A 21,093-nucleotide genomic window follows, 5' to 3' on the forward strand; every position below is an offset into this window, starting at 1 on the left:
AGGCTTCTGTGTGAATTTGATTGAGGCTTTAGAGGGTGTTGATTTAATTCTTCTTTTCTGCTTCTTTGATGGTGGAGAAGAGGTTAGGAAGGTGGGCAATTTGATGGTGTCCCAATCAATTGGTTCCTCCTTGGGAATGATTGTTTCACCATGAATGTTCATGAAGGGGTCAGGTACAATGGGTTCAGGAATAGAGGGTAGTGGTTTGGATATTGATTGGATTTCTTCAGTCTTATCTACCTTCTTTCTCTTTGCATTGACCTTCTTTCTTTTCCCTTTCTGCCATTCTTCCTTACTTCTTTCCTCCATCTCAGATCAACCATGTCCCCCATAGCTTCATCTTCACCTTTGTCTTCAATTTCTTTCTGTTCTTCAGCCTGACTTGACTTTAGCTATTTTTCAAGCTTTGCTTGTGCTCTTTTGTCAGCCTTTAGCTGTTTGGCTTCTTCCTTCAACCTTTTGGTTTCTTCCCTCTTGGCTATTGAGAATTTGGGATGTCCTTGCATCACACATATGCTCTTTCCCTCTCTGAAGATAATAGCCATGTTTCTCCTTACAGCCTCATCCATGGTCTCTTTGAGATATGCAATACTTCTTCCTAAAAGCTTGTCCTCATCAGCTTTTGGAAGAGGAAAATCCACCTCTTTAGAGGATTCTTTGTAGAGTCCTTATTGGATCTGTTGTTGGGCTTGAGAACCATAGGTTGCAGATCTTTGGAAGAAGTTTCTCCATCCTTATGCCTCCCTACTGGCTTGAGTTCCATAATAATTGATTCCACTTTTGTGCTATGCTTCACAGATTGTGATTGAGAAGTTGTAGAACCAAATATTAGTTGCATCTTTTCATCAATCTTCTTCCTTTGCTCTTTGACTTGCAATTCAGCTGCTGCTATCTGGATTAGATCAATTCCATCTAGCTTTCCTTTGACTTGAATTGGTGGAGAAGTTGTGATGACAGGAACTAGCACTTGAGAAATCTGAACTGTTGTAGATGGCTCTTCTTCCCCTTCCCCTTTATTGTCCCCCTTTTTGTTATCATCAAGGGTAGGGGTCAAGCCTTGTGCTTGTGCCAGCTGCATGAGTAGATTTGTTTGAGTTTGTTGATTCTGAAGAATGGTGACCATAGAGTATTCAATGATTTGAACCCTATCTTCCAATCTGGCAAGCCTCTTGTCAGCATCAGATGTCTTCCTCAGTCTCCCCAATAAATCTTGCATAGTACCATAGGGTATAACTGAATCCAATTTCTCAGCATTGTAGGATTTCAGATCAGCAATGTCCAGCTTGAGCTCATCCACACTTAGATTTTGCTGGTAATGCTGCAACTGCAAGAGATGCAGAGATTCCAGATGAGCTTGAAGAATGGCCTTGGTACCAGCATCCTGAGTCTCCTGAATGGCCTGCTGAATTGTCATGACTTGTTTGACCAAAGTGACACCAAACTCTCCTGGTGTTGATGGTTTTGCCCATGCCCATGCAGGAAGATTAGGAACAGAACTTGGGCCTGCTACTCCCCCTAAGTTCATGCTCTCATTCAAAGAATTAGAGTCATCATCATTAGAATTTACTCCAAATTCTTCAGATGGCTCACCAGCTTGAGAAGGCAGCCTGTTGACAGCAGCTTTGTCTTTGAGAAGATATTCTGAAGTGTGTACAATGTGTAGTGTATGTTCTGCCTCCACATTGCCCTGTGCAGCCAATAATTGATAGGCTGAAACAGGGTGAGTAAAAGTGTCAGCATCCAAGGAAATATTATCAATGACAGCTTTGTAGAGTTGCTGAAATTATCTTTCCTTATCTGCATCATCCACTTTCATTAACTCACTAGCAATGGCTGGATCCACCCTTATAGCTTCTGTACCTGCCTTTCTCTCAATTTCTCTCTTTTCTTGCATCAGGGGCTCCCCCTGGCTCACACACACCCTCACCTTCACCTTCTAAGGTGGCACTCCTCTCACTTACTTTTGCCATGCTGGAAGAAATAGCATGCATTTGGTGACTCTCAACCTCTCCTTTTGCCTGGGAGCAACCCAGCCTCTCACTCAAAAAATCACTCCCTTCCCTCAAGCCTAAAAGTGATTGTACAGTTGCCATGTCCTCTACAGTTGGAGTTGTTTCTGTTAAGTGTGTAGAGGCCATCAACGGATAGGGAGTATCCGTTGAAGTAGAAACTGATGGTATCAACGAATAACTGCTGTTAAGCTTATCCGTTGAAGAACAACCACTTGTCAACGGATGAGAGATATCCGTTGAAGAAGGAAATGATGTAGAGATAGAAAGTGATATAATTGTAGAATCTGTGTGGATTGATTTTAAGTGTGGTGACACAGATTCTGCAACTACATCTGAAAGAATTGGCTGATGATCCAACAAATCATCTAAAAGATGATGATCACCAGGTTTTGAGTGGGGCTCCTCCCTGAGTTTTAATGAGGGAGAATCAGGAATTGATGTGAATATCATATCCACATCCAGAGAGGGTGTTGGAGAGTTTGAGGAATGGTGTGTTTCTATATTGAGAGAATGGGGCTGTGATTCCACATTTGCTGGAATCACATCAAGCTGAATTTGAGAAGGCACAGATACTGGTGGATGTACCTGTGCTGTGTGTGTCCCTTGTGTGGAAACTAGGGTTTTGGCCTTCTTCTTCCTTGAAAAGGCTTGAATTCGTGAATGTGTAGCTTCAGTGTCCCTCCCTCTTTTGTTCTGTGTCCCTGGTTGGGGACTATTTTCAATAGTTACATCCTTTTGGGAGGATGCAACTAGGGATGTGCTGGACTCCTTTTGAACCACTACAGTCTTTTGAGAGACTGTGGCTTGGCTGGTTTGGGTACCACTCACCTCTCCCACCTGATCCTGGGGGGCTTTTTGATGTTCACCCCTCCCCTCACCACTCACACCCTGTTCACTCCCTTCAGGGTTTATGGTAGTTGTTACAACTGTTGTCTTTTGAGAAACAACAGAGGTAGGTTTCTTTGACTTGACTTTGGAAATTTTAGATTTGGTGGCTTTGGTAGGAGCCTGTTTGGACAATGACACAGGTTCCATAGCCACACTAGAAGGCAAAGAAACATTGGGGTTGGAAATAGTAGGAGTTATAGAAACATTTACCTCACTTACCTGTGGTGCATTCATGATTGGCAAGTATACCAATGGCACCTGGCTGTTGAGGTTCATTCTCAAAAGGTCTGCAAGGACCCTTTTCTCTTGTGCCCAGCATTTGAGTTTATTATTCTCATTGGATATAACCAAACCTTCAGCAACATGGTTAGCCAATAACATAAAGAATCTAGCAAAGTAGATGTTATGTGGTCTATTAGCTTTGTTACCTAATCTGGAACCTAATTCTAGCATAACACAGTTGCTAAAATTAAAGTACCTATCAGAAACTAGCATATAGAGCATATTAACAAGAGATGAAGTGATAGCATCAAAATTGCTAATCTTCCCAGAGAAAACCTTAATAAAGGCATCTCCAAGAAAACTCCATTCTTTCCTAAGGCCTTTCCTTCTAATACTACCTAAACTAGCAGAATCAAAAGCATAGCCTATGGAATCTAGCATAGCAGAGACATCTTTATCAGTGTATGGTGTCATGGCATTATTCTCAGGTAACTTAAAGCAAGATTGTAAATCATCACAATTAATGCAATAGTCCTTACCTTTGAGAGAGAAGGCAATAGTCATATATGTGGAGTTGAACTCTGCAGTTGTCCAAATCTCCTCAATCACTTCACAGTAGATGGTTGGGGCTTCCAACATTGCATAGCTTAGTTTGCAGTTGTTGATGAAGTCCATCATCTTGTGATAATCAGAATGGGATTCATTCTTTTCAACCAAGACTATGAAATTATTCTTTTCATAAACAAATCCTGTTTGAGACATAATTTTGACTATTGGTGCCATTGTTGTGAGTAAAGGTTGCAGAGAAAAACTTGAGAATTGAGAGAGAAAGAGAATGATAATTGCAAGAAAGCGTAAAGTGAAAATAAGAATTCAATTGGGCTTTTATACTTTCTTGAATTAAAACACAAATAAAATAATTAAATGATACTTTTAAGTAAGTGATAGCCGTTCAGGAATAAATGAAACTGTAGAAATTCTGAAAACTACCGTAAATACAAATACATACAACACTGTATATCTGTATCAACGGTTGAGTAAAAGAATCAACGGCTGTGACTCACTGACGTGACACATCAACGGATAAGGTAAATAGTTATCCGTTGATGAACAACACTATTTTATCCGTTGAAGGATAAAATTACCAGAAATGTATTTGTCTTTCAACGAATAATGAATATCCGTTGATAGAACAATTTTGGCTTTCAACGGATAGGGAATATCCGTTGATAGGATAAGTCTTGATTAAAGCCAACTTTGTTCTTGCAGCAAATTCATTTCAGGCTACAATACAGATTACATAGATGACATAGATTATGAATAGTTAAGCATACCTAACTCACTTACTAATCTTGTGAATGTTGATTCATCAAGTGGCTTGGTAAATATGTCTGCAATCTGCTTTTCACTTGGAACAAAATGAAGTTCCACTGTACCTTTCATCACATGTTCCCTAATGAAGTGATACTTGATATCAATGTGCTTGGTTCTTGAGTGCTGCACTGGATTTTCAGTAATGGCAATGGCACTTGTGTTGTCACAAAATATTGGAATTTTGTCAACAGTTATACCATAGTCAAATAACTGGTTCCTCATCCACAGTATTTGTGCACAGCAACTACCAGCTGCAATGTATTCAGCTTCAGCTGTTGATGTGGAAACAGAATTCTGCTTCTTGTTGAACCATGATACAAGCTTATTTCCTAGAAATTGACAGGTGCCTGTTGTGCTTTTCCTGTCTATTTTGCAACCTACATAATCTGCATCTGAGTAGCCAATTAGATCAAAACCAGACTCTCTAGGGTACCAAATTCCTAGATTTGGAGTCCCCTTGAGATATCTGAAAATTCTTTTAATAGCCACTAAGTGAGATTCTTTAGGGTCAGCTTGAAATCTAGCACAGAGACATGTAGAAAACATAATATCAGGTCTACTGGCAGTTAAATATAAAAGTGAGCCAACCATGCCTCTATAACTTGTAATATCCACAGACTTTTCAGCCTTGTTTAATTCAAGCTTGGTGGCAGTGGCCATGGGAGTATTTGTAGGTGAACAATCCATTAAGTCAAACTTCTTTAAAAGATCATAAATATATTTAGTTTGACTAATGAAAATTCCACCACTAACTTGTTTAACTTGTAAACCAAGAAAGTAAGTTAGCTCTCCCATCATGCTCATTTCATATTTACTTTGCATTAATTTAGCAAACTTTTTACAAAGTTTATCATCTGTAGATCCAAATATAATATCATCTACATAAATTTGTACAAGTATCTTAGAGCCATTAACATTTCTAAAGAAGAGAGTTTTGTCAACAGTACCTCTTGTGAAGTGATTATCTAGAAGGAACTTTGATAAAGTCTCATACCAGGCTCTAGGTGCTTGCTTTAGTCCATAGAGTGCTTTCAACAAATAATACACATGGTCTGGAAAATTTGGATCTTCAAAACCTGGAGGTTGGCTTACATAAACTTCTTCCTCCAATTCCCCATTTAGAAATGCACTCTTGACATCCATCTGATAGACTTTGAAATTGGCATTAGCTGCATAGGCTAGAAAGATTCTGATGGCTTCAAGTCTTGCAACTGGAGCAAATGTTTCATCAAAATCTATTCCCTCTTGTTGAGAATAGCCTTTGGCAACCAATCTAGCTTTATTCCTTATGACAATGCCATTTTCATCTATCTTGTTTCTGAATACCCATTTTGTGTCAATAGAACTCTTGTTCTTTGGCTTGGGTACCAGCTTCCACACTTTGTTCCTCTCAAATTGGTTTAGCTCCTCTTGCATAACTAAAATCCAATCTGGATCCAAAAGAGCTTCTTCCACTCGCTTAGGTTCCTCCTGTGATAGAAAGCTACTATACAGACATTCATCTTGAGTAGCCCTTCTAGTTTGTACTTTAGATGTAGCATCACCAATGATCAGTTCAAAAGGGTGATTCTTGGTCCATTTCCTTTGAGGTGGTAGATTAGCCCTTGATGAGGTTGCCTCAGTATTGTCATGATGTGAGATAGAATGTTGATTTGTTGAAACTCCCCCTGAGTTGCTGATCCTTTGAAAGGAATTGGGAGTTCTATCAACTGATGAGGTGAATTGATTATCCGTTGACAGACTGTGATCAACGGATGCTTCGTTATGAACTTTAACGGATGATGCATTTTGTCTTTCAACGGATGCTGCATTGCTTCTTTCAACAGAAGCTGAATTATGACTTTCAACGGATGCAGCATTCTGTGCATTATCCAAAGGCAGACTCTGGTTTCTTCTTGAGATGCCTTCTTCATCATTCTCATCTTCACTATCATCACAATATATCTCAATATTGTCAAATTTGAGTCCTTCATGATATCCCTCATCTGTTAGTCCATCAATCTTTTTATCATCAAACACAACATGTACAGATTTCATGACAATGTTGGTTCTTAGATTGTAGACCCTATATAATTTTCCAGCAGAATAACCAACAAATATTCCTTCATCAGCCTTTGCATCAAACTTTCCTTTGTGATCAGATTGATTCCTTAAGATGTAACATTTGCAACCAAAGACATGTAGAAAGTTTAAAGTTGGTTTTCTTCTCTTGAATAATTGATAGGGAGTCATGCATTTTGCTTGATTGATTAGAGAAATATTCTGAGTGTAACATGCACAGTTAACAGCCTCAGCCCAAAAATAAGTTGGGAGTTTTGACTCCTCAAGCATTGTCCTTGCAGCTTCAATTAGTGATCTGTTCTTCCTTTCCACCACACCATTTTGTTGTGGAGTTCTTGGAGCTGAGAACTCATGCATGATCCCATTTTCTTCACAGAACATCTTCATGGTTGAATTCTTGAACTCAGTTCCATTGTCACTCCTAATATTCCTTACTTTGAAATCAGGATGATTGTTGACTTGCTTGATATGATTGATGATGATTTCACTAGCTTCATCCTTTGATCCAAGAAAATAAACCCATGAAAACTTTGAGAAATCATCTACAATCACTAGGCAGTATCTTTTCCTTGAAATTGACAATACATTGACTGGTCCAAAAAGATCCATGTGTAGAAGTTGCAGTGGTTCATCAATTGCAGATTCAAGCTTCTTACTGAATGATACTTTCTTTTGCTTTCCTTTCTGACAAGCATCACACAGTCCATCCCTTGTGAATTCCACTAGAGGCATTCCTCTAACTAAGTCCTTTTTGACTAGATCATTCATTGTCTTGAAATTCAAATGGGACAGCTTCTTGTGCCATAGCCAACTTTCAACTGGACTTGCTTTGCTGAGAAGACAAGTAATGGATTCTGCATCTGTAGAGTTGAAATCAGCTAAGTACACATTCCCTTTTCTAACTCTAGTTAGAACCACTTTATTGTCCTTTTTACTTGTGACAATACAGGCTTCAGAATTGAAGGAAACAGTATTCCCTTTGTCACATAGTTGACTGATGCTCAATAAATTGTGTTTGAGACCATCGACCAATGCAACTTCATCAATGATGACATTTTCTTTTAAAATCAAGCCATATCCCATAGTGAATCCTTTGCTGTCATCTCCAAAGGTTATGCTAGGGCCAGCTCTCTCCTTAAACTCTGTGAGCAGGGTGAAATCTCCTGTCATGTATCTTGAACAACCACTGTCCAAGTACCATAGATTCCTTCTTTGTCCCTGCACACAACAAAATCAATCAAGTTGATTTTGGTACCCAAGTTTCCTTGGGTCCAGCCTTGTTAGTCTTTTTCCTAGACTTCATTCCTCCTGCATCTTTTGACTTAGGTAACTTTGGGTCAACCTTGGTCTCAGATGTGGTTGGTTGAAGTGTAGGGTTAGTCACAGAATCATTTAACACATTTGATTGAATTTGATAAGGCATAGGTTGTGCAAACATGTTATTCCACATAGGCATATTGTATGGCATTTGAGGCATACAGTAAGGATTGTTAATGTATGGCATGTTTGCAAAATGTGCATGGGGATTCTGGTGAGACATAACAGGCATAGCATGCAGAGGTGACATAGACATGTTAGGCATGGAGGGATTTGAAGGCATGGGAGCATTTTTAACAGATTTGCAATTATCAGATAGGTGATTAACACTTTTACAATGTACACAGCTTTTTCTAGGAGCATACCTATCAGGTGTGTAATTGTTATGTTTATTAATCCCTACCTTCCCATTTCTTTTAGATTTTCTTTTAGTTTCCTTCTTATCCTCAACCAACTTAAGCCTATCTTTCAACTGATCTAAAGTCATGTGTCCTATATTCACCTTACTGACATCTCTGTATGTGCTAGCTCCTTCTTTGACAAAGTTCTTGAGAGTTGAATCATTTTTTTTATTTTTAAAAGAACTTGCCTGTTTTAATTGATGAGCCTTCAACGGATGCTCCTTTTCTTCCTTCAACGGATAACTTTCATCATCCGTTGATTCCACATCCGTTGACAATCCATCAATTAATTCTAACTTCTTTTTGTTTTTCTTCCAGGCATCCTCACAGAATGATTCAATTCCCTGAACCTTGGCAATTTGAACACCAACATCCCTAGATGTTTTCCAGGCCTTGATTACCTCTTGCTCACTTTCTAACTGTTTAGAAAGAATTTCTACTTTCTTAACAGCTTCTTCTAGTTCACTCTCAACAGTCAAGCATTTAAGTTTAATCTTTTCAAGCTCAATTACCTGACTCTCTAACACAGCATTCCTATCACTTAAAAACACATTATTTTCTTTAATCCTAGTGTTTTCTTTAGCTAGTGATTTAAGAGAAACACGCAAATGATATAATTCATTGGACATATCATTTATGGCTTCATTGCATTCATGTTTAGAAAGCTGAGAGAGATCAGTAGTAATTACCTGGTTGCTTGATGAACTAGTTTCATTTTCATCAGAATTAGCCATCAGGGCTAGGTTGACATATTCCACATCATCATCTTCATTTACCCCATCTGCTGCCTAATCATCTTGAGTGAGAAAAGCTCTTTCCTTTTGTTTGAGCAAATCAAAATACTTTCTTTTGTAATCAACTTGCTCAAATTTCTTTTTCTCAAAATTTGGCTTCCTACACTCACTTGCAAAGTGTCCACTAATGCCATAGTTGTAACAAAATACAATATATCACCCTATACCCCTTATAGAGATAAGACTGGCCTATCTCTATAGTGAATTCTATCCAGGGTTCTATCATCTATAGAGTGTGGACGCTGGATACTAGAACTAGTGGTCGTAGGGCAACGGGGAGATGGGTTAGCTACTTCACGTTTAAAAGAGATCCAAGTCCATAGAGTAGAGACTCATAAGGTCTCAACATATGGATGCCCAATCCCGAAAAGCATAGAGGATGTTGATTGATTCCAACCTCTCCCTGCATATAGGGGGTAGTCTAGTACACCACAGTCACAGCGGTGGCGGCCACATAGCCTATATCATAGAGCTATGCTAAAATCCAAGGCTTATACTCTGGCTTTTAATCTGACCAAATCATATGATTAATCTACATAAAGATTCCCAGGAGAGAACCTGGATTACTCAAACCCATGAGCTTTTGCCACCTATCGGAAGTAATGATCGTTCTAAAGTTATTCAATTCTGGTCTGATTTTTACTATTGGGTCATAGAAAATAGTGAGATTATTTCAAGCTACCTTGAATGTTTTCCTACAAAAAATGATTCGATCTACAAACAGATTGTATTCAAACGTCTGGAAGAATGTAGGGGAGCAGATCTTAGCGATGAGCAGTTACGAAATCTTCAATTCTTCATCGAGGACTCCACTTTGGAATTTGATGAGAAATCGATGTATAAGACAGTACCTAACGCAGTCAAAATGTTGATTCTGCGAGGTGAGGAATCGACTGTTGAGAATTCATCTGGAAAGAGAAAGAAAGGCGGTTTTCAATCAGTCAAGAAAGGCTATGATTCATCTGCAATGAGTTATCTTTTGCAAAGTTCTAAGCTCACTGCTGAAGAGAAAGACTCACTCAATGTCTTTGGTCAACATACGTTGGAAGTTTTACTCATCCATGTGTTAAGTGTCTTGTTTAATTCAGTGGAATCAGATTCAGTCATTCGTCTATCGACTCTAATAGATCGTCTAGATACTACTGTGCGCTCTCAGATCCAATTATTAAAGAATCGTAAATCTAGGTATGAACAATCCATATCTACTGCTAAAGCTGGTGCTCCGAAACCGAATGTTAATGAGTCGCCGAAAAGGACCTTTCATTTTGGTAATGAATTAGCTTCATTCTTGGAAATAAGGGATTTGATAGAAATATCGACTATTGGGAATATTGAAGATGAACCCATCCGTAAGAAAAATGGAGAATTTTATTTAGCTAAACCTTATTACGTACACTGCAAAATCCCCGCATCCGATTTACCTATAAGGTTTAGTTTACCCATGGTCTGCAAACCAGAAGATTGGCAAAGTATTCTCCAGGATAATAAAAAGCCTAAGTATCTATCAGATCTAAGGGGTGGTTATTTAAGTAGTTTAACTGCGGATGTAGATGAGCGTTACCGCTTGTTAAGCTCAAAGAACCTAGATAATTTTTATATCGAATTACATGAGAATTCTTCCATTGAATTATGTGGTATCATGAATAAACTACAAAATCAACCATTTAAGGTAAATAGCTCTTTCTTGTCATATATTCATACCAATGAGTCTCTATTGGTTGAGCAGGGTTTAATACTACCAAGTTTTCTATCGAAATTGAAAATTAAGGATATTTATGAGAAATTGAAGAAGTTGTATTATTCATATCATTTCTCAAAGAGTGTACGCCTTGCCACCTTATTGAAAGAATTGATGAAACTCATCCAGCGTGCAGGCTATGAGCAATACATATTGAAATTAGCAATAGCCTACGAGGGCTACCGTTTTTATTTGCCAGCTTTTATGGATTTCCGAGGTCGAATTTACCGCAGTGGTATTTTACATTTCCACGAACGTGATCTAGCCAGAAGTCTGGTCATCTTTGCAAAAGAAGACGTTCAAAGAACCTCGAATATCAAAGATTCCTTTTTTTGTGCAGCATCCTTCCTTTACGGATCTTTCGAGAATAACAAGGCTGCTGTGGAATGGTTTGATAATAATATGATAGAAGTTTTGCGAGTCTCTTCTAATGATGAATTAACCCGATTAGCTTGTGATGCGAAAAAACCATTACAGTTTCTGTCATGTCTTGTTGTATTTAAAGAGTATTTAACGACTCAAGTTCTACAAGTTATAACATCTCATCCTATAACCCAGGACGCCTCCGCGAGTGCTTATCAGCTAATGAGCTACTTTTTATTAGATAAAGATCTGGCTAAGAATATAAATCTTATACAACGGCCGGGTGATTCCAATATCCAAGATATTTATGAATACCTTCTCGAGGAAGTGCAAGTCTACATAAATGAGACTAAGAAATATCAAAATGATTCACTCATTCTTTTTGTAGGTAGTAAGCTGACGCGTAAGATAGTGAAAGGAATCTTTATGCCTATGATATATGGAAAAACAATAATGAGCGCGGGTATCTTTCTGCAAGAGAGTTTCTCTTTCGATCTGGGTAAGTGCCAGAACGCCGTGGCTCAAGTCTTTTATGACTTCTTTAAGGAGAAATATTCTAGACTGAATTGCTTGATGAATATGATCCAAAATATTGGTTGGTTCTCATTAGAGAGGGGTCAACCAGTTTGCTATAAAGTGCCATTATTTACAACAATACAAGATTATCGAAAATCATCTGAGACTCATATATGGGTCTACTCAAAAAGCACACATTCGAGGAAGAAGGTAACTCTCTCAATACCTTCGGAGGAACGAGATAGTCGAAAAACGATGTCATCAACCTTCGTCAACTTTATTCATCAAAAGGATGCCCGTCTCGCTATGAGTGTAGTCAATTTCTTACTCTCTGATTCTTCTACCCCTATCTACACAGTTCACGACAACTTTCTATCAACAGCTGACTGTAGCTCTATATTACCGTTGTTTTATACCTACGCCTATAAGGAGATGGGTCCACCTCTTCTAGTGATCAACGAGTTCATCTATATGAATTTAACCAAACCAGGTTACCATGATCCAGAAAAATTAAAAAAAGTTATTCCTTCTCGGGAACTCGAATCTCTCTTAAATAATTGTATTCCAGCTGAGCTTAGGAAGAAAAACAATCTTTGGAATAAAAAGAAAACAATTATAGTGAATGCATATAATACCTATATTAATGCTGTATGCGGTCCTATCGATAGTGATACAAAAAATGCATCTGTAGCCACCCTATTAGCCACCAGATATGAGGCTCATGAGCAAAAGTGGAATTCTTTCAAAAAAGAGCTTTCCGATCTATATTGTTTACAGTATTAGCATGTTAGTCAAAAAGGGGGCATACAAAAGGGTTCATACAACCCGTTCATACTGTACTACATACAAAAGCCGTTACTTCGATTCTGATCTATTCTATACGCGTATTCGTCATACAACATATGCTTCTCCACATCCTTTTTTGATTCAAGCTGCACATGATATAGACCCGGGCTTCACCGTTCTGGAAATCGTCTTAATAATCAACGCTATTTTCGATCTTCTAATTCGTTATGTCTTCTCATCGGTAGAAGGATATTCCAAATTCCTTATTACCTTGACCCTAATTGATAAGGATGGTAAGGATATTACATATACTATATGTGATGCAATACCATTGACTCCACTAGATGGTAGCGCGTTCTTTCCTTATAAGGAACTATTTCGTTATATCTATAGGGCTGTTATCCAAGTTTTTGAGAAATACAAAGGTGCTATCATTACAAAAATAGCCCTGCGTATCTTTCTAACTGGTCAAAATCTTGAAAAACATCTCTCATCAAAAGATGAAATCATAAAGGTACTTGATACCCTTTTAGAGGATCTTTCTCATGATGATAATGGCTACAATTCAGACTGGGACGGTAGTGATAATGGCAACAATGTTGGAAACAACAACGATAGCAATAACAGTGTTGGTCTTCTTTCGTTGGTTTTAAACGACAAAAGAGATGTAAAACCCCCTGTTGCTAAACCTATTTCGAATAAGAAACGTACTTATAATAGTAATATATCACAAATCCTTTCTTCAAATCCAAAAGTTGTTAGACCCTTTATGGTGGCCGATATTGAGACAATCCTTATGAAGGATGATACGGGGATGGAAGTGCAGACTCCATACGCAGTAGGTTTACTGGTGGTTCTACCTGAAAAGGAAGTGGATAAAGCGGATATTGTGACTTTCTATAGCGAGGATTTCCTTTACAAAGAAATCTATTCATCCTTCAAAGATAGGAGCGAGAAGATCCTATATGAGATGGTTAAATGGATTGATGTAGTAGCTACTAAACAGTATAAGATAGCGTTGTCTATATACTTCCATAACTTATCACGATTCGATGGAATAATCTTGCTTAAGCACTTAATCTGTCATCATCCATACTACATAATGAAACCTCTGATTCGAAACCATCGAATTTACAAGATCAAAGTCTACAAAAAGATGCAACAAGAGGTGGATGAAAAGATGGTTGATAAGAAAGGTGTTCTGTTATTCTCCTTCAAAGATTCGTTAAATCTACTTCCTGGAAAACTGGCTACCCTGGCACAGAGCCTGTGTCCGGATCTTGGGGGTAAATATGATTTCGATCATGAGCAACTCAAAACTGTGGAAGATCTCTCTCTTAGGGAAGAAGAATTGCTTGAGTATTTGAAGCAGGATGTGCTTCTACTTGGAGGAGTGTTGAAAAAAGCTCAAGAGATCATCTTGAATCTCTATAATGTGAACATAAATACAGTCTTGACCATATCATCCCTAGCTATGAGAATCTTTCGTATTCAATATTATGATGCTTCGTCTTTTCCAATCCACATCCCAAACGTGAATGAAGACAAATTCATCAGGAAGGGCTACTACGGAGGTCATGTTGATGTCTATAAACCAAGAGGTGAGAACTTGTACTACTATGATGTGAACTCTCTCTATCCCTATGTGATGCAAGAATACCCAATGCCTGCTGGTAAACCAACCTGGAATGGAGATCTGAGGAAGAAGGATTTAGACACCCTCTATGGATTTATTGAGGCTTTTGTGAAATGCCCGGATTCTATCAAAAACCCATTTCTATCCTATAGGGAAAAGGTTAATGGATCTCTCATTTTTCCAACAGGATACTTTGTAGGTGTTTACTATAGCGAGGAGTTGAAATATGCTCGCGATTTGGGCTACACCATCTACCCTCTACGTGGCTATCTCTTTAAGAAGACGGAAAGCCCTTTCAAGACCTTTGTCAATGATCTATATAATAGCAGGTTAAAGGCTAAGAAAGATGGGAATGAAGGAATGTCTTATGTTTACAAAATCCTTATGAATTCTCTTTACGGCAGATTTGGTATCAATCCAAAAATGACTATTACCGAGATCTGCGATCAAGATTGTTACAATCAATTAGTAAGAAAGGATACTTTCATAAATGGGGACAAACTGAACGAAGATACATACGTAGCGAATTTCAATAAAGATTGTTCAACAAATAGTTGGGACCCGCCTAAGAATGCTGCAGTCCAACTAGCAGCGGCTATTACAGCATGTGCAAGGATCCATATGTATCCATATATAGCAAGAGAGGACTGTTACTACACAGACACAGACTCTATAGTTCTTGGTAACCCACTCTCAGATGATATGGTATATCTCTATAGTGAATTCTATCCAGGGTTCTATCATCTATAGAGTGTGGACGCTGGATACTAGAACTAGTGGTCGTAGGGCAACGGGGAGATGGGTTAGCTACTTCACGTTTAAAAGAGATCCAAGTCCATAGAGTAGAGACTCATAAGGTCTCAACATATGGATGCCCAATCCCGGAAAGCATAGAGGATGTTGATTGATTCCAGCCTCTCCCTGCATATAGGGGGTAGTCTAGTACACCACGGTCACAGCGGTGGCGGCCACATAGCCTATATCATAGAGCTATGCTAAAATCCAAGGCTTATACTCTGGCTTTTAATCTGACCAAATCATATGTTCTGTTCATATATGTCTGTTGATTCTGGATCTAATGTTACTCCTTCAGTATCTGTTTTGCTATATCGTTATACCACCAGTCGGAATATGAGATCTACGATAGCTTTTCTCAAGAAAAATATTATGACATCGGGTGTAGCTAGATTACCCGATAAGGTTGCACACCTCTCTCTGGGTAATGATCAACCATCTGATGAATCATCATCCTCCAATGTTGTCTCACGTCGTATTCCTCGTAATATTACGATTAATCGAGATAGAACTCAGATAATGCCTAAGAGTGTTCTGGGATCCCATATGTCGTATGTCTGTAATTACATGAAGAATATTCGTTCTCAAGCGCACTTTCAAAGTCCCCCTATGTTGACTTTTCCTCATGGTTTGATAGACTGTCTATTCGAAAGTCAAAGAACAACCTTTATGGGTTTAGGATATCGTTTTAATCCAGGCCAATCAGAGTTTATCATGCATGATGCTCGATTTCCATCTAGGTTGATGAAGATGAGTTACACTTGCTGGATGAATTCGCTTCATTTATCCATGAGTAAGAAGATGTTATCGGCACGGGAGTTGTGTTCATTTAGTCGCCAGGATGGAATGAGAAGTGTCTTAGATTTGAATTACTATAAAAACTTAGTGGAGGTTATAACCCTCTTTAATGGTACCTTTGGACGTTTTTTAATATTAACCTGTTCGGGGATTGGTTGCACAGTGTGGTATAAATTTTTCCCATGTATTGATGGTCAAGTTCCTATGGAGCTCTTTACACCTATCGTCTCATATGATCCTATCAATAATATGGACCTTTTGGATCCCTCCTACAATTGTGTTGAGTTTACAGCTCAAAAGGATATATCTGAGAAGATCAAATCATCATTTGTGAATGTTCCCCCGTTTTCTGGGATGAATATCCCGGCTAGTGGTGTGGTTCTTCGGAATGTATGTTTAGGCATAATGATTGCCTTCTTAATTACTATAGGTGTAGTAGATATGAGTAATGTAATGAACAATGTATAGAAGGATCAAAATGGGCATTGTACTTCATTCACTTAGTGTGTCTAACGTCTTACGTTCTCAAAACAACAACCTTGAAGATTGTATTCTAAAGCGCTTTAACTCGTCTTTATGTAGACGTGAACAGCTATTGGAAGATATTCTCTTTGTTTATAACGATTTAACTACAACTACAAGATGGTCTATGCCTCTTGATCAATTCGAATCAATTCTACGACAAATAGCATCGGATGAATACCATCTATCTCTACTAAGATATCTTCTTATCCCGGAGTATGCTTTTCAAAAGTCTTTTGTCGAAGAACTGGTATTATCATACCCTGATATCATGTTTCGAAAATGTCGACAGCATCCTGGTTCTATAGAGGTTCTTTTACCGCATAATGATGATGTAGTGGTCTACACTGGTTTAGCACGTTTCTTGTATCGTCTCTCTTGTGGTAGCTTACCGCATAATAAGGAATGCCGAATATTGAATCAATCAAGTATCGAGTCATTCTATAAAAGTCTTCTAGGTAGAAGGGTTCAAAGGTTATACTCTATTGAATTAGATGAATCCTTGAATTTCATTCAAAAAAGGCTTTTATTAGAGACGCTGTCTCCTATCCTTCTTGATAGGTCTGTCTATAGACTCATATCAGAGTTATTGGAACTCAATATCTTCTATAAGGATATGTATTATCCACCATCACCTTATGGTATACCAACTCTAGGTGAAATATGCAGAGTCTTATTCAATCTATTCTTGGCCGAAAGCTTTGATCTTGGCTTTGCTCGAAAGTATCCTAGTATTGAGTTTGAGAGGTATTATGATACTGTTTTTATCTTTATTAAAGACGATGAACAAGAACAGGCTTTCTCCGGGATAGAAGATATGCTGGCAGATCTTGATCTAATCAACGGCTATATAAAGTCTATCGATACTTTAGGATGTATGTACTCGAGAATAGGACTTGTCAAGAAAGTCTTGCGTATTGCACCTGATGGCACGTTAGAACGTGGGGAAGATCGATTTGATTGTATTTGATTCGAGTAGGATGTTGCTATGCAGTAGAACGATCAAAGAAAGAAACCTCTTGCATGTGCTCTTTCGTCACTGTTGGATGTGAGGTTACGTAGTATCTCGACTGAGTTGAAGAGGCTTCGCCGACTGAGAACAGAAGAGGCTTCGCCGACTGAGAACACCTAAGAAAGAAAGCTTCTAGAACACTTATCTTATGCAACTACTGTGGTACCACTGCAGTGAGGCTTCGCCGACTGAGAACAGAAGAGGCTTCGCCGACTGAGAACACTTAAGAAAGAAAGCTTCTAGAACACTTATCTTATGCAACTAAGGTGTGGGGTTGTATTTTCATTATCCGAGAGCTGGGGCAATGTACAACGTCTTCTTCGTCCTAACGGCTGTTCTTTGCCGCTTCTATCCGTAGTTTAGGCTTGAATGTAGCGTAACACCCATGTGTTATCATAATGGCGATATAACGCTCAATTCTAGCCATAGAATCAAGAGCTCGATAAATCAAGGTAATTTGTGAGCCCTTCTAGTAGCTTCTCGTTTCTCACGCTCTGCCATTGCCATAGACCTCAGACTCAACAACATTGATCTCGGTCATGGGTCATCTAGGTCTTTGATTCGTTCTTGCACCCGCTCCCGGGCATCAGAAGTAATAGAAGAAGTGTTGTTGCCACCAGAGCTCTCATTGCCAGAGCTAGAGGTAGGCTCACAAGTGCTAGTTTCATCAGTGCTTTTGGCTAGTGAATGCGGGGAGACAAGCGTTAGCCCAAAGCGTTAGCTTGTATCCGCGAATGAACGATTGCAAGTGAGTAACCATTTCTAGGTTACGTAAGAAATGGTATACGAACGATAGAGGCTTATCTACAGCTCTTTTTGACTTACTTATAGCAGATAGCTTTCAAAATATTACAAACTTGAAAGAGAAGGCAGATATGTACTACTTAAGAAACAGCACTTAAGGCTGTAATGAGTTGGTGTCCCCGGTGCAAAAAGAAAGAAGAGAAAAAGAACTATCCGGGATGAAATGGCCTATTCTTCGCTCTCGCCCTTCTCCGACTTGGGAGAGGACTCTAGAAAAGCAAGAACTATTTTAAAGTACGGGCTTTCCGGCCCCAAATCATCCAAGCTTTTGTAAATAGTTGTTACACCCTTAACAGTGTATATGTCAACATGAGGCTCCAATACCTCAAACAAATCACTGGGAAACACCCAATAATCGGGTATTTTGACATTCCTGAGAGTTAGGAACGGAATTAATGAGTCAAAATAGATTTCATTCTTCAACCTAGTAACTATACAGCGGTGTAACTCATAATGACAACTCTTCATTGTAATACCATTCATTTGGGCTGCATCCCAGACAATCTTATAAAGGACCTCGTTAGGAATAACATTTATTAGATGCTGCTCTATTAAGAACGTTAGCTGCGTGAGAACATAATTCTGTAATTCATTCATTCTTGGAACGGTCATAAGACAACTTCTGTTTATACAGAGTATAGGCTGGATTTTGCATAGCCTGCTAATTCCGATATTTGCTTCTAGTATCTAGAATATACCATTTATATATCATAGCTATGAGGCTAATAGAATGCTATTACTAGAGTATAGAAGCTCTAAAGGAAAGAGCAAAACGCTGACTATGGGGCCGACTACCTGGACACAAAACAATACCCATCTATGGGAAGGACAGCACCACCCTCGATTTTGTATCCCCTCTATAGATAATAGAACCAAAGATAGGGTTCATTATAGAGACAGGCCCCATCTATACTCTATATAAGTAATTACCATGATACTATGGGTTAGATAGTCTGTATTTTCATTATCCTAGAGCGGGGGGCAATGTACAACGTCCTCTTCGTTCCCATTCCGACCTCGATATGCAGCTAAAGAAAGCTGTCATCCGTAGTTTATGCTTTAATGTAACACATAACACCTGTGGAGTCCCTTTTGCGCGATAGAATGGATTTGTGCTTAAGATCTGGGAATGCAAGTGAGAGTCCGCTCAAAGAGAGAAGGCAAAGAATGAGTTCTTGAGTGAGCAAGCTTTCTCCTCTTTTGCCCGCACCAAGGTACCAACAAAAGCGAAGCGTAGCGACCAAATCGAAGAAGAAAAGTAGAAGGCCCTGCTTAGAGAGACTGGAGATCGTAGTCTCTGAGCCGGTGGAAAGTGATTTTCTTTTTCCAGGGATGAAGTCTGGTTTGATAGAACCAGGTGCTGCGCTGTGCTGCTTGAGTGCCTAAACGACGATTATGCTACTGGCGAAGCCATTGTCTTTTGCTTTTGCCACGTCTGGCTCGGATGGATCTGGTTCCGTAGGGTCTATGACCAGCTCGTGATCATGAAACTTTTTGGTATGGTCCGGTCCCGCATTTCCGAAGTGAAGAACCTATGTAACGGTGGCCGGGAGTGCCTTTCCGTCGAAGATCGTGTACTCGGATTAAGCTAGCTAAGCTTCTTAGATAAAACGATTACACTTTCTTCTTATATACGATGCCACCACCTCTTTCATCTCTCCCTCGCTGGGAGAAAACCTCTTTCTTTCTACCTAGATGCAGCCTCTGTATCCAGATCGAGGAGACTCTTTTAGGATCGACTTAAGCCCAAAGGATGTATCTCATCTTACCATACGCGCCCATTCCATTCCAGGCCAGGGGAGAAGATCTCTTGCTGCGTAATGACCGTACCCTTACATCTTAACTGAACAAGGACTATAACTAAGAGAGTCAACTGTACTAAGACAAAAGTACTAGGAAGATAGATCATGGTTGATTCTTGGGTCGTATCCAGATGGCATGTATATCGCCATAGGAGTACCTAGTTAGGCGTAGTGACTTTCTATCCCTTTTCATAGCAGGCCTCATCAGCCCGCTTGAGGAAAGTAGAAGGTCCAGAGTAAACTCACGTGGTAAGCTCCTCTCTAATAAGGTTACTACACCAGCACCAGCAGCAGAGACGGTAGCTTCATAGGTAGCTCAGCTAGTCGGTTCAATAGCAGCAGGGTAAATTCGGTTAGCTCGCACTGGATCTCTATTCCGATCTTTAGTTACCATCCATGACGTTGGTTGATTTGCCGCAGGGTCACTTTGGTTCTGAAAGGTATGCTGCTGGCTTGAGAAAGAGAGTCTCAACGGCTCGGCTGGTTGTTGTTAACAAAGCAGCGGCGTGTGAAGAGCAAGCAACAAAGCCGATATTATAAAAGTTCCAAAGTTCTGTCCAAAAGCTTATAATAAGCGACTTCATACCTTGATTCTTTTACCTTCTCAAAAAGGAAAGCCAAGAACCTAAGAGAATCCAGAGCCAATTCCGCCAATTGGGATTCTACGCTAGATGATACGAATCCTAGGCTTGCAGCGCATTCTCGAAGAGCTAATTCTTGCAAAGAGAAGAGCCTATTCAGCTGGCTACACGAATCCAGCTAGAGCTAAGTAAGGCTGTTTGCGACGATGTTCTCGAATAAGCTCGGAACTTACTCAGTCCCATCAGTAGCCCGCCTTACTACGATTCCACTCTTTTATTGGTGTCCTGGTGTAGAGGGGGAATTGCCACTATCTATTTATATAGATATAGATAGATCCGAATGGCCCTTGCCTAAAGTGCCTCTGGACAGTAGGGATTCCGCCGTAGATCGAGTTCTGGCTGGGACGAAGGTCTGATCCCAGTCTATCTCAATTCCGTAAGAGCTTCTTTCGATTGTCCATTTATGGTAAATAACCAAAAAACGAACCAAGGCTCTACTTGTAACCAGTATTCTTTCCCGACTCCCCCTATACCACCACCTCCACCCGAACCCACCTACGAACCGCGAATATAGGCCTCAGCCGTAACCAACCGGTTACGTATATAAGAGCTGGATACATTGCCATCTTCTTTTCTTACCTTTTTTAGGAGAAGCACAATGTCATGAGCCT

At 39.4% G+C, this 21,093-nt stretch overlaps 1 protein-coding gene and 1 pseudogene across 1 annotated transcript; both read left to right on the plus strand.

Annotated features, from left to right (window-relative positions):
- The window catches only part of LOC141686175 (putative DNA-directed RNA polymerase), a 70,746-nt pseudogene extending 58,161 nt beyond the window's left edge, over positions 1 to 12,585 (plus strand).
- Positions 12,586 to 13,241: 656 nt separating this feature from the next.
- Positions 13,242 to 14,858, plus strand: LOC141686176 (DNA polymerase-like). The gene has a single exon (XM_074491226.1). The coding sequence runs from the start codon at positions 13,242 to 13,244 to the stop codon at positions 14,856 to 14,858; it is 1,617 nt and encodes a 538-aa protein (XP_074347327.1).
- Positions 14,859 to 21,093: the final 6,235 nt, after the last annotated feature.

Source organism: Apium graveolens, chromosome 9 (genome assembly GCF_009905375.1).
Source record: "Apium graveolens cultivar Ventura chromosome 9, ASM990537v1, whole genome shotgun sequence".
Lineage (NCBI taxonomy): Eukaryota > Viridiplantae > Streptophyta > Magnoliopsida > Apiales > Apiaceae > Apium > Apium graveolens.

Coding starts and splice junctions, on each gene's coding strand:
- LOC141686176 (XM_074491226.1), top strand. CDS start 13,242: ATGGTGGCCGATATTGAGACAATCCTTATGAAGGATGATACGGGGATG.